Source organism: Bacillus rossius, chromosome 16, assembly GCF_032445375.1.
Source record: "Bacillus rossius redtenbacheri isolate Brsri chromosome 16, Brsri_v3, whole genome shotgun sequence".
Lineage (NCBI taxonomy): Eukaryota > Metazoa > Arthropoda > Insecta > Phasmatodea > Bacillidae > Bacillus > Bacillus rossius.
In genome coordinates this window covers 22,447,465-22,459,982 of record NC_086343.1, presented here as the reverse complement: position 1 = coordinate 22,459,982, position 12,518 = coordinate 22,447,465, and the positions used below count along the sequence as shown (strand labels likewise).

Below are 12,518 nucleotides of genomic sequence, written 5' to 3'. Positions count from 1 at the left end.
TGAAAGGTAAGGCCACACTATATCTACCATTCTCATCTCTTCTGCAAGACTCGAGAAAGATCTGTTCACATCGAATGTCCTCAGAGGAAGGCTTTGGGGGTACAATAACCTCTTCCACCTCCCAAAACTGCCGAACTGTGTCGTCAAGTGTTGGTGGAATAGAATGAAGTGATACACAACTGAGCGATACTGCAGATGTGGGTACTCTACCCATCACTACCCATCCAAAGACAGTGTCAATCGCTACAGGGACCTGGGTACTGAGACTTAGTGTGCGCCTGCTCAGCACATAGGGAAACAGATCTGCCCCAATTAGCACGTCAATAGGCCCAGGCTGTGCATAGTGAGGGTCAGCTAGTTGCAAATGGGAAAGATGATCCCATGAATGAGGGTTCAGTTGTGTTGTAGGCAGTGAGCCAATGATCTTAGGTAAAATGAAGGCAGTGAGTGACAATCGCGACCCTCCTGACCAACTGGTTTCACTAAACAGTCAACTACTCCCCTAGCGACATGCACTGGTACCTGGGAAACACCGTAGACTGGCAGAGCTGCCTTTCGACGTAGTAAGCCTAGCCTCTTCACACAACCTTCTGTCATGAAGCTGCATTGGCTGGCAGAGTCCAAGAGTGCTCGAACTGTGCGAGTCCTGCCAGAGCTGACTGGAATTTCTATGAGTGCAGTGGACAGCAAAATCGTAGATGAACTGTCTTGATTATGCAATTCGGATGCAGCCAAATATTGTCCAGGAGATGAAGCACACAACGCATTCGCACCATCATGGTCTGGTGACTGGTCGCATGTCACTAAAATGAAGTAGTGTGTGATGTCGAGAGTCACAAGACCGACAATGAGAAGACGAAAGGCATGCGCTTGCATGATGAGAGGTTCGCAAGCAGTTCAAACAGAGGTTTCCTGACCTCACCATCTGATACCTTTCCTTTGGGGATGACTCAAGGAACTTGGGGCACTGGTAGATTTCGTGAGGTCCACTGCATATGACACACTTCACTGACTTGGAGACAGTGTTTCCTGCGAATGACTGATGTTGCACATATCTAGAAGCTGGCTTAGAATAAATAGACGACTTGCTCTTAAAGGTTTTCCCAGACGTCCCTAGCTGTGACTCAGCTGCACGGCGGTAACCCTCTAAAAATAACAAAAACTCGGTAAGCTTGGGTATCTCTGCTCCCTTGTCATTAATAAACAGCTCCCACTGGTTACGCAAAACCTTATCCAGCTTAGCTTCAATGATATGCAGCAACAGCGGGTCCCATTTTTCAACATTGACATCCAGTACTCGCAATGCTGCAATGTGCTCTGCCAGAAGAGACATCATCTTATTCACTGATGCTGGGGCCTCTAATGACACAGATGGTATTTGCATAATTGCTTCAATGTGCAATCCCCAATGAAACAATCAAGCGCTTGTTACTGTACCTCTTAGACAGTAGTTCCCAAGCAATACTATAGTTCGAATCAGTCAAGGGTAATGCTTGAATTACTGCCAACGCGTCACCAGACAAAGATGACTTTAGGTAAGATAGTCTCTCTACATTGGTGAGACTTCGGTTGTCTACAACCAGAGCCTCAAACAGATTTGAGAAGCTGAGCCATTCTGTTGGATTACCCTGAAAGTGGGGTAAATCAATAGCTGGCAGACGGGGTGACGACCCAGCTGCACATTGATTACGTGTTTCTTTGTTCCGGTTCTTAGAATCCTGCACTAATGTGTCCCAGATTGCATTAACTTCATAATAAAGATCGTCGAAGTGATTTAGCCTACTTGTATGCCTTGTGTCATTAAAATCAACTTGCTCCTTGCATGCCAATTCATAAGCCAAATGGTCATCTTCAAACCCATTACGAAGCTGAGATAAGTCCCGACAGGTTGCAAAGAATAATGACTGCTTGGAAGTGTCTGTAGTAACCCTTTTGGCCAGATCCGCGGCACGCTGTAATCGGTTTTCGGCACGCTCCAGACGTCGCTCCAGAGCTGAAACACTGTCAGTCATGGTTGTGTTTATTCTACTGAAGTACACTCAGTCAAAAATGAGAGCACAAAATATAAAAGTTAAATGTAATCGATTTTTTCAGCTAAAAATCGATTCTCAATCGAGTGGTGTTTAAATAATCGATTTTCCATGTCCTGTGTATCGATTTTTTATCGATATGTGTAGTAATGCCGAACAAAGATTTGGCAAAATCTATGTTAACGGTCTACTTAATAATTCAGTCATATTTCACCGCCAGTCTTAGAAAACACGCAATCTTATAGCAGACCCCGTCATTATCAGTATCTGGTTACCGTGGAAAGATGATAAGAAATAATAGTGCGGCACGACACAAAGGGCTTCGTCAGCACCAGCACCGTCAGTGTGATAAAGGCAGTTCTTATCTTCCCTTACGCACTCAGTTGTTATCTTCCCTTCCACAGGAAGCTAATAGCACATTAAGATGATAACCCGTTCACGTTTTTATGGTGGCGCAACGACGGACAAAGGAGACTCGGTACAATGAACGACCCAAACAAACACTCCGAATCTCTCCACGTAACTAGAACTGAGCCCGATAGCTCAGTAATCGCGGTTAGCGGATTGATCCGGCCCGGAAAACCAAATGTTTCGTACTGAAACTGTTACCAGATAACGTGAAAGTCAAAAACGATAGCCGGACGTCCGATGACGTCCGATGACTGAGTCTTTCTTGGTGGCCACCAGGATCGCTTGAGTTCATGGCAGCAAAATGGCGCCATATTCGAATTTGAAGCGTCCAACCAGTGGCGTAGCCAGGATTTGTGTATGGGGGATGTTAAGAAACATGCCCCCCCCCACCCCCGTATTAAAGCGGGGGGTCCGGGGGTCCTCCCCCGGGAAAATTTTGATTTTAAGGTGTAAAATAGTGCTATTTTAGTAGTTTTCGGTACTTAAATTTAAATATTGTGATGGTAAAAATTTTATTAATATTTAATATGAAATTTGTTTGAGTGATGAATAAGAAATTTAATTAAAGATTTAGGGCTAAGGGGGGGGTTTGAACCCCTAAAACCCCCCCCTGGCTACGCCCCTGCGTCCAACACTTGGATTAGTTAACATAAATCTAGGGTAAGCACTATTAACAAATCCAACACTATGTTTTCAATAAAATACGTTTGTATAACAGACACCATTTTAAAAAAGTTACGTTTTTTTCTGCAATATTATATTATTGAAGGCTGGAAATGATCGAGTAGTTATGCTAATTGACAAAATGCAGCGTAGTTTATCTTATGTTTGTGCTATTTCCGTTACCTTTATAATATAGTTTACGTAAACAATTTTCTAGAGCTGGACGAACCTCAGTTCTCTGGTTTTGAAACAAGCCGAGCCGAACCGAACCTCATACAGAAATAATTGTTTTGAATTAAAATGAACTGATGACCAGCATTTTGGTCTTTAATTGAGTGGTGAGAAAGAAAGGTTCTCCAGCCATATGTAAAATTAAAACATTATATAGCAAGACATTAAAAAAAAGTTGAATGTGAATTAAGTTACCTATCTACATTACAAAACCCGCTGACTGCAGTTGCTGTTTTCTTGGAAGAAAGCTGCTCGTCAGAAGAAACTTTAGACATTTTTTGGGGTGGTTCTGGGTCATCTGGATCGTCATTATCTTTTCTCCATTTGGAAAACTTAAACGACGTTAGCCTGCTCATCGCAAATCACCTCAAGAACAATAATATTGTAAACGTAACGTAAGAAGCAAGGATTATCCACCTATACGGAGTAAGAAGTGTGGTTATAGAAATTTGCGTCGGAAAAAAGAAAACACGAGAAATAATGATGGCTGCCGCGACTACGCTAGTCAACTTAGTACCGTACTGTAAAATTTACTGTACCAGTACTTTTAATACACAAGATTAAATTAATATTTTCAGTACCTGACTTTTATAACCAAAAAAGCCAAAGAAAATAAATACATCCCAGTAATTTAAAATACGTAATTTACTTAATCATTTCCTACCGCATTTGTCTTGTGTTAACTTGATCACGTTAGTTTTGCCGAAATACGAGAGTTCTCGTACATGCACTTTAGTTTAACGTATGGGGTACGCAATCTTTGGTGATTTTACAACACTTCTCGTACTCGCGCTATAGTTAAAGGTATAATATACAATACCTTTGGCATTTGTATGATAGTTTATATTACGTAGTACGAGAAATGCATACAAAATTCTCTAAAGTAAACAAAAAACAAAGCGCGCCTATATGAAAAAATGCTATGCGAGTTATGCGACGATTAATAATTTTTATTTTTATTTTGTCTGCGCTTGAAACTGTTGAGGCGACGATTATGCGATAAAAGTCGGAATATTACAAGTAATGGAATTTTGTTGTGCTGTTTTGTGAATGGTCTCAAATGGGAATTAGAAAATTAGAAAAACGTAATTTTTTTAAAACGAACATTCGGTTTTTCGAATATATTTTAATAGGTTTCGAACCGAAACGAACCGAACGTAAGGGTTCGGTTCGGTTCGGTTCGAAATTTTCGAACTTCGCCCAGCACTACAATTTTCAATTACTACCTAAAACTCTTAAAAACCCACCTCGAATCCAACCTCGAATCCCACCTCGGATCCTACGAATCCTCGAATTCATAGGATTCGGTATATTCGATGAATCCAAGATTCGAAAATCCCATCTCTATTTACAATAAACTGTTGTTTAGCTCCAAAATCAAAGATGTATAACAGATGTGTAACTTAAGACCTAAAGTCGTACAAATGATTTTTACTTATTTTGTTGTGATGAACCTGCAGTTAAAGTTTGTGTGTCAAATTCAGAATCACTCTGTTTATAATGTCCTGTTAAGGCTTGGTGAATTATTTGTATGTGTACAGTGTAGGTATCAAACAAATTACTTTCACACAATCAGCATGAAATATTTTACTACCAGAAAAGCCAAGTATCTTCAAACTTTATCCAACATATGTTGAACATACAATAAGTGTGCTTATATCATTGAAATTTTATGTTTGGTAGAGAATATTGTTTAGACTAGTGAATGTTGGGAAAACATGATACGCAAAGGTATGGATATAATTGTATATTTATTACATCAACTTAAAAAAAAATTTGTTACATTGTTATAGTTTGTAACTTGAACAGAACCACCCTATTTATATTTTTTGGTAATTCTTTATATCGTTAGGCCTTATCAATAACCATTCTGTCTGTACCCTCCTGGATGGCCATAACTTCCTGGCTGACTGGAGTTTCTCTGCAGCCCATAGGTACCTGAATTTGTGGAATTTTGTGTCTGCCCATAATGTCCTGGTTGTCCATGACCAGTTTGTCCGTAACCAGGTTGTCCATTTCCTGTCTGTCCGTAAGCAGGTTGCACATAACCTGTCTGTCCGTAACCTGGTTGTCCATATCCAGTCTGTCCATAACCAGGTTGCACATAACCTGTCTGTCCGTAACCAGGTTGCACATGACCAGTCTGTCCGTAACCTGGTTGCACATAACCAGTCTGTCCGTAACCAGGTTGTCCATGACCAGTCTGCCCATAACCAGGTTGTCCCTGACCAATCTGTCCGTAACCAGGTTGTCCATGACCAGTCTGTCCGTAACCAGGTTGTCCCTGACCAATCTGTCCGTAACCAGGTTGTCCATGACCAGTCTGCCCATAACCAGGTTGTCCCTGACCAATCTGTCCGTAACCAGGTTGTCCCTGACCAATCTGTCCGTAACCAGGTTGTCCCTGACCAATCTGTCCGTAACCAGGTTGTCCATGACCAGTCTGCCCATAACCAGGTTGTCCCTGACCAATCTGTCCGTAACCAGGTTGTCCCTGACCAATCTGTCCGTAACCAGGTTGTCCATGACCAGTCTGTCCATAACCAGGTTGTCCATGATTAGCCTGCCCATAACCAGGTTGTTGTGTGGGCTGCCCATAACCAGGCTGTCTTTGCCCTGACTGTCCATAACCTGGTTGTCCGTAACCAGGCTGGCCATAACCAGATTGTCCATGATTAGCCTGCCCATAACCAGGTCGTTGTGTGGGCTGCCCATAACCAGGTTGTCCATGATTAGCCTGCCCATAACCAGGTCGTTGTGTGGGCTGCCCATAACCTGGTTGTCTGTAACCAGGCTGGCCATAACCCGGTGGTTGCTGTCCGTACCCCGCAGGCAGAGTCCGGTTGCCGAGGGGAGCGTAACCCCCGTGGGTGTGGTTGTTTGGCCGTTGCTGCCAGTTCTGCCCGGCTCCGGGGTTGTATCCCCCCTGATTTCCACGCAAGCCAGTGGATGAGTTCCAGCGATTCTGGTTGGCGGACGGTGTTGGCTGGACGTACGATACTGACAGACACACCATGGACGAAATGACTGCTAGCAGGAGCATCTGTAACACACACGTTTGCCTTCTATGACACCTAAAAGAAACATTTTAAGCAGCAAGCAAGCCAAGGAATTTTGCAGTGAAGTTCAAGTTTGAGTTAGGTAATAATAATACAGCGGTGTCTTGATTAACCAAGTTAATGTGGACAGCAGTATCTTAGGATAAGCAAAATCTCGGATAAAATGGATATAATTACAAAATATTCATGGTTTTCAGATGGCCCAGTGGTATCATTTTGGGGGTAACATTTTCCGAAATTTTATTTAGTGTAAATTATTATTTTACGGCAATCATGATTCAATTAACCAGTAAATTGCATCATTTAGGTTAATTTTATTACAGCTTTTGACAAAAGTTGGATCATTTTCTATGTCCTCAAGCAAATGTTTTAACAGTCTTTGCCAGGAATGGCACTTTAGGTTGGCTCTGATAAAATGGAAGCTCGATTGGTCGAGACACTACTGTAATAAAGTAATGATATAACTAGTCAAGTTGGTGCTCTTTGCTGGTATACAAAATAATTATTTAGATATCTGACAGAGATGCAAGTTAACATGTATTATAAATCAGAGTTGACGGGAAAGGAATCGACTATGACCTATGCTATAGTATGGTTTCAAACTAGCATTATTAAAAACTTTAATAGGGAAGTCAAAACAAAGATTCAAACTGGAGGGAAAGGGGTGTCTGGAACATAAGACGATTATCTTGCCCTGATTCACTACATTCTATAATATTAATATTCAATAAAACTAGTACATACCAAATAAAGTTTCCTAGTATGGGAAATAATTACTACATATAAATTACCATAGCTATTTATTTGAGAGAAAAAAAAGTTAAGTTAGTCTCTCTGCAAATATTATCTCACTGAAAATTAGTTTTTTTTTTTTTTTTAAAAAATCAGTTATAACATTATAAATGTACAAAATGCATTCTCCAACTCTACCTACTATCCATGGTCTAATGTGAACAGCAGACATGATCAAGTCCACTGTAACAATGATGTTTTTGCAGAGGATTAACTCTTCCTTTATTCTTAAAATTGGTTTGCATGGGGGGTACCAGTTTTTCATTTGCGTCTTGTGCCCGACTATAAGATGACGTACGGTAAAAACTATGTTGTTTATGACCCATATTTTTGTTATGACCCCCTTTTTCAGAAACGGTGAAAATTTAATGTTAAAAAGTGAAAAATTTTAAAAAATTCACATGAAAATTCATTTGAATTTGCTCTGTGTTTCTCTCGGTAGTAGACACCCCCTCCCCTGGTCGAGCCACATCTCACTCCTCGAACAGACCGCGATTCCGAGGCGCCGGCATGTCTGTATGCTTCTGTTTGTTGACGACTAATTACATTTTCTTAAACTCTGATTCCGTTGACTTTTAGAATTGATTTCGAGAACATTTGTTGATAACCCGCACATTAAAAAAAATATAGGTAATATACAGACTTCTGATTTGTGTTAATGCGTGGTAAGTAGGGCTGTGCGGGATTCTGGAATCAAAGCAAAGTTTCAGGATCTCTACAATATTTTTCCGTCGGATAGGAAAAAAAAAATTTCTGGATTTTTTAGGGTTATTCATATAGAGGGATTTTATTTTCCACTACATTGAGCTATGTAAATTGAGAGGAAACTAATAGAGGAAGAAACTGATTTAATGTAATTGGTCAGAGACATAATCACATTATCTTCTTACTTAATTTTACTGAGAAGAGAGTAATAATATATTAGAACCATCAGCAAATCGATAAAACCTTTATATCCGCGGCAGTCAAACAGCGCACAACACTGATATAAATTCTAGTAACTTTTTTTTTTTTTTTTCAATGTTTTAAAACCTTGAAAGTTTTTGATTTTACCATAGTGGAAGTTGAAGAAAATTAGTCTTCGATTTTTCTCGAAGCTTCGCATAACTAAACTACTCAGTGTTTCATCCTGTGAATAGCAGCTATTTACCTACATACATTATAAATACTAGCTAAAATGGTCATCATATAATAGCAAATGCTTTGTAATAAAAATAATTTTTTTCAGAAGTTATAAAAGTCCCAAATTTTTAAAAACTTTATCAGAATAAGTAATTTAAGGGCATAGTCCTTAAATTATTTATATTTTGTATAGTTTTACATCCACACAATATGGCGGGATCTTGCTCAGCTGCTCTTACTTCATTAATAATAACTTCAACATGGTACGACCAAGTCTCATATATATATACATATATATAATTTAAATTTTTTAATATGTATGATGTTTCTCTTTACTGATGCCAACTGGTGCTGTTTTTGTAAGTTTGTAGTTTTAGGAATGAGCAAGTTGGTTTCCTAATGTATTAGACCATTTGAAGCGGCTTCACAAGTGCATGATGTAGGTATCTGATTTGTGATGGAAATGTTGGGGAAGTTAAAACACCCAGAGTCTCGGACACAACACATGCTGCAGTAAAATAGATAAAGATGGTACTGTAGATTTCACTTGTAACCCCTATTCTGTTTTGAGGTTAAAATAGATTATACTCTTACAAAACAGCTTAGTTTTAACCAAGTAGTTTTCAAACAAACACATCAAGAATTGTCTAAAACTCACATTGGTAAAAAATATACATAGTATAATTTTCATGTGTAATATATATATAATTTTATTGGTCACAAGTTTGTCTCTAAGGTTGATAGTGCGGTACCTATATCTCAAGTTCTTTAGTATTTAGTGTTTCAGATGAAGCAGCCTAAAAACACAGATTTTGCTGTTTCAGCAAGCTTAAAAATAAATTACAAGTGATGCAATGCATAAGAGACAGCATAACTTGTTTTTGTGATTTAGAAGAATAAATCATTCTCCTGATTGCATTGTTGTGAAATTATTGACTGTATAAAACAAAATGCAAACAACCTACACCCAGTGTGTGAAGCAGTGTTTTTATATTTATAATGATCAGGCAACAAGGTAAATGAAAAAGTGTACAATATCAAATGAGGAAATTGTAGTCTCATGGATTAAAGATGTTGTCATAACACAAACATGCGTAAAACTGAATGCTGGGTAAAGGTGATTTATAATTAATTCCTATTTAATAAACCAAAATTCAATAAGAAACAAGTCTCTGAATATAACAGCACAATCCTATTATTTACCCATATAAACAGCTAGGCTTCCGTGAATTGTTCCCCCCCCCCTCACTTTAATTCAATTAACATTTTAAATTGAACATCAAATTTTTAATAAAATGATTTTTTTCCCCCCACACTTAACAGGAATCCCCGAAAATATTAATGCAAAATACAGTAAAATAAAGTATGAAATTAGTATGGACTTAGACTTTGGTGATGACAAAGAGGTAGAGAAACAACAATTTTGTCAGTGTTAAAGGAGGCGGAAAGGATCTTGTTAAACAAAGATATAAAAACAAAGTAAGAAGTGTCTAGAGCAAGAGATGGGGTAGAATGGAAAATGAGGTTAACATTACAAAAGTCACTAAGAGCACAGCAGAGCTTGCATGCTACACATGTAGTAAGAATATCTTATCCATATTTGTTACAACAAATTCTAGAATTATTATTTTTTGACTACCAAGTCTTCTCTGACTTTTTTCATTTTGTCACACTTCTTTCAGTTTTTGTACTTTTCTGTGTAGAAACTCTGCTAGAGTGGATGATTATTACACTTTTGTTTCTTGGTGCAAAATGTTTTGGGTTAATTTCCTGTGAGGCTCCATCAATTTATTTAAGTAGATGAAACAATTTGGACGGACTTACATCTCAAAATGTCTTTGCCATAAAAAAAAAACTCACAAAATTCCCTAACTCATTATCCCAGCCAATTTGAAATTATTTTTTATGGTCGACTGAAATTTTTCCAGCAAAGTCCATCTCTGTTAAGATATTAGTCTTTGTACTTAACAATTTTTAATATTCTTTTATGGTATGTAAAAGTTGTAACAACAAATGCAAATGAAATAGTGAGTCAATTGATTGAAATTTCTGTGCACTTTGAGCTTGTCATAACCGGACCCATGAAAAAGTAGGGTTGTTGGGTACTCACGGCTCGGCTCCCCATGGCTGTGTTCGTCAGATGCGTCGAGTGCTGAAGCTATCTCCAAACTGGATACCCCTTCAGATTGTAGGCGCGACTATATCTCCCTTCTCGGCGGAGAAATAAAAGTGCCGGCCAGATGTTGGCAGCAAACGCTGAAACGGAGTAGGTTATCGTCAACACAGCACGCCACAAACAGATGCCTTTCACGAGGGCCGCGTCGTGTTTACGAGAAGCCGAGATGTTTACCCTGCAGCCTGATAGCAAACAGCAAGCGGTCGAAGGCTGAACTCCCAGTGCGCGCACTTTGCACGGGCAGTTGTTTACGGCTGGGAAGGATTTGCAACCGTCGTCGTGCGCTCACGTGCATAAACGAGCTCAGGGGCTTTACCAGAGACGAGCGTTGCCCCACAGAGGTCGCAATGCAGTCCAGGTGGAAGATGTACAAGGAGTTGCACCTACAGCTCGATTGTAACGTAGAGTATTGTTAAGTTAAATTATATTTTACCCAAGTCCTGGGTAGGCCTATGTAAAGCTACAACTAAGCCTATCAATCAAAACATTTTTTTAAATATTCTATCTGACTTTGCCAGGAAATTAGCTATTTGTTTTATATGAAGCTTTGGTTGTGATGGTATGCTTCGCCACTGATTAGACCCTTCACATTTGTTGCAAAGCTTTAAAACACTGGAAGAATAGATTTGCTCATTTTAAAATTTATATATTTTTTTGTATTGTATACATTTTGCTTCAATAAAGTTGGTTACTTATAAAAATCAAGAGATGAGACCCCATTTGCATTTATGAATGATCTATATTAATATTATGCATTGTTATTTTTTAATACTTATTGAATTATGTTATATGTAGGGCCCAACCGGTTAATGACTTCATCAGTTCAAAAATTACAAAAGTTAAATGATTATTTTTTTTTCATATACGTCAATCCTGGTTATCAATTTAGTTTCCTGTTTTGTGAAGAAGGTGATCAGAGCTCGATTTTTTTTCCAGGTACATACTGTACAGCAGTGAATCAAAATACATTTTTAGAGTCAGGTGAGAGTTTAGTAAATCGTTGAGACTAATGTCGGAAACATCTGTTCAAACCATTAAAATAATAACTTATTTATATAAAATTCTAAAGAGTAAGCCCAAATAAAAGGCTAGTTTTGACACAGGTTTGCCCGGAATGAACTGAGTTGTTGTAGCTATGCATACTTTGAATGAATTTGAGAACCAATACTTCACTAAATTTGACTAAATCACAGTTAAGCATTCACTTGTCGTACTTTAAGAGAATGAAAATGTATTTGACTGAAATTATAAGAAAGGGATTAAAAGAGTGCATCTAAACTGGAACCAACCACACTCAAACTACACTAGAGTCCCGTTATAGCGAGGTGTCACGGTTCCGGGTTTGATCCTCGCTATAACCGTGTCCTCGCTATAACCGTATTGGACAAATTTTGGCCCCCAAAAAATAAAAATAAACCGAAAGTAGTATAAAAAGTGTGTTTAAACCTGTATAAGTGGAAAATAACAGGTTATATTAACGAAATCTTAATTTCTCTGAGCAGATGTGTGAATTCTCTTTAAAACGATACCCCATAAGTACGGATGCGATCCCCGATTGCGTCAAAATAAGCAGAATACCCTACCACCATTACCACCCTTTTCCCGGAAAGATACCCGAACAACTGACCGAAACAAAAGTTACAAGAAAACTGCCTTAGCGATTCGGAAATAAATACGGTAGTGCCTACTAGATGTGTAAAAGTAACGAAAAAATGTGTACCCGTATGTATTCGTTACTATAACAATTAGTACTTGTTACTATCATTACGTTACTCGTTACTTCTAATACCGCATAACATGCTATGTTATGTTGCAGCAACGAATCCAGTCGTATTGCGTACGCGTACAGTATGACGTCGCGTAAATAATAATAAATAGAATATAAACAATTAACAATATTTGATAATTAATAGTTTTTGTTAACCAAGAAACAATTAAATCTCATTAGAGCGGCTTTTTAATATTATCTCTTTTAAGATAACAACCAAAATAAAGGTGAAAATACGCGATTATAAAAACAAAAACATACATATT

The 12,518-nt window shown here is 38.4% G+C and overlaps 2 protein-coding genes across 2 annotated transcripts in view; both read right to left on the bottom strand.

Moving 5' to 3' along the window:
- Nucleotides 1–5,067: 5,067 nt before the first annotated feature.
- LOC134540231 (uncharacterized) lies at nucleotides 5,068–10,554 on the bottom strand. Its single transcript, XM_063382845.1, has 2 exons — nucleotides 10,419–10,554; nucleotides 5,068–6,378 (listed from the first exon to the last, which is right to left on the bottom strand). The coding sequence occupies exons 1-2, from the start codon at nucleotides 10,431–10,433 to the stop codon at nucleotides 5,194–5,196; spliced, it is 1,200 nt and encodes a 399-aa protein (XP_063238915.1). The 5' UTR covers nucleotides 10,434–10,554; the 3' UTR covers nucleotides 5,068–5,193.
- The window catches only part of LOC134540229 (uncharacterized), a 22,796-nt gene continuing 20,717 nt past the window's right edge, over nucleotides 10,440–12,518 (bottom strand). Inside the window, exon 12 of the mRNA XM_063382843.1 lies at nucleotides 10,440–10,564. The gene's annotated coding sequence lies outside the window, so the exon portion shown is untranslated. The remainder of the gene's footprint in view (nucleotides 10,565–12,518) is intronic.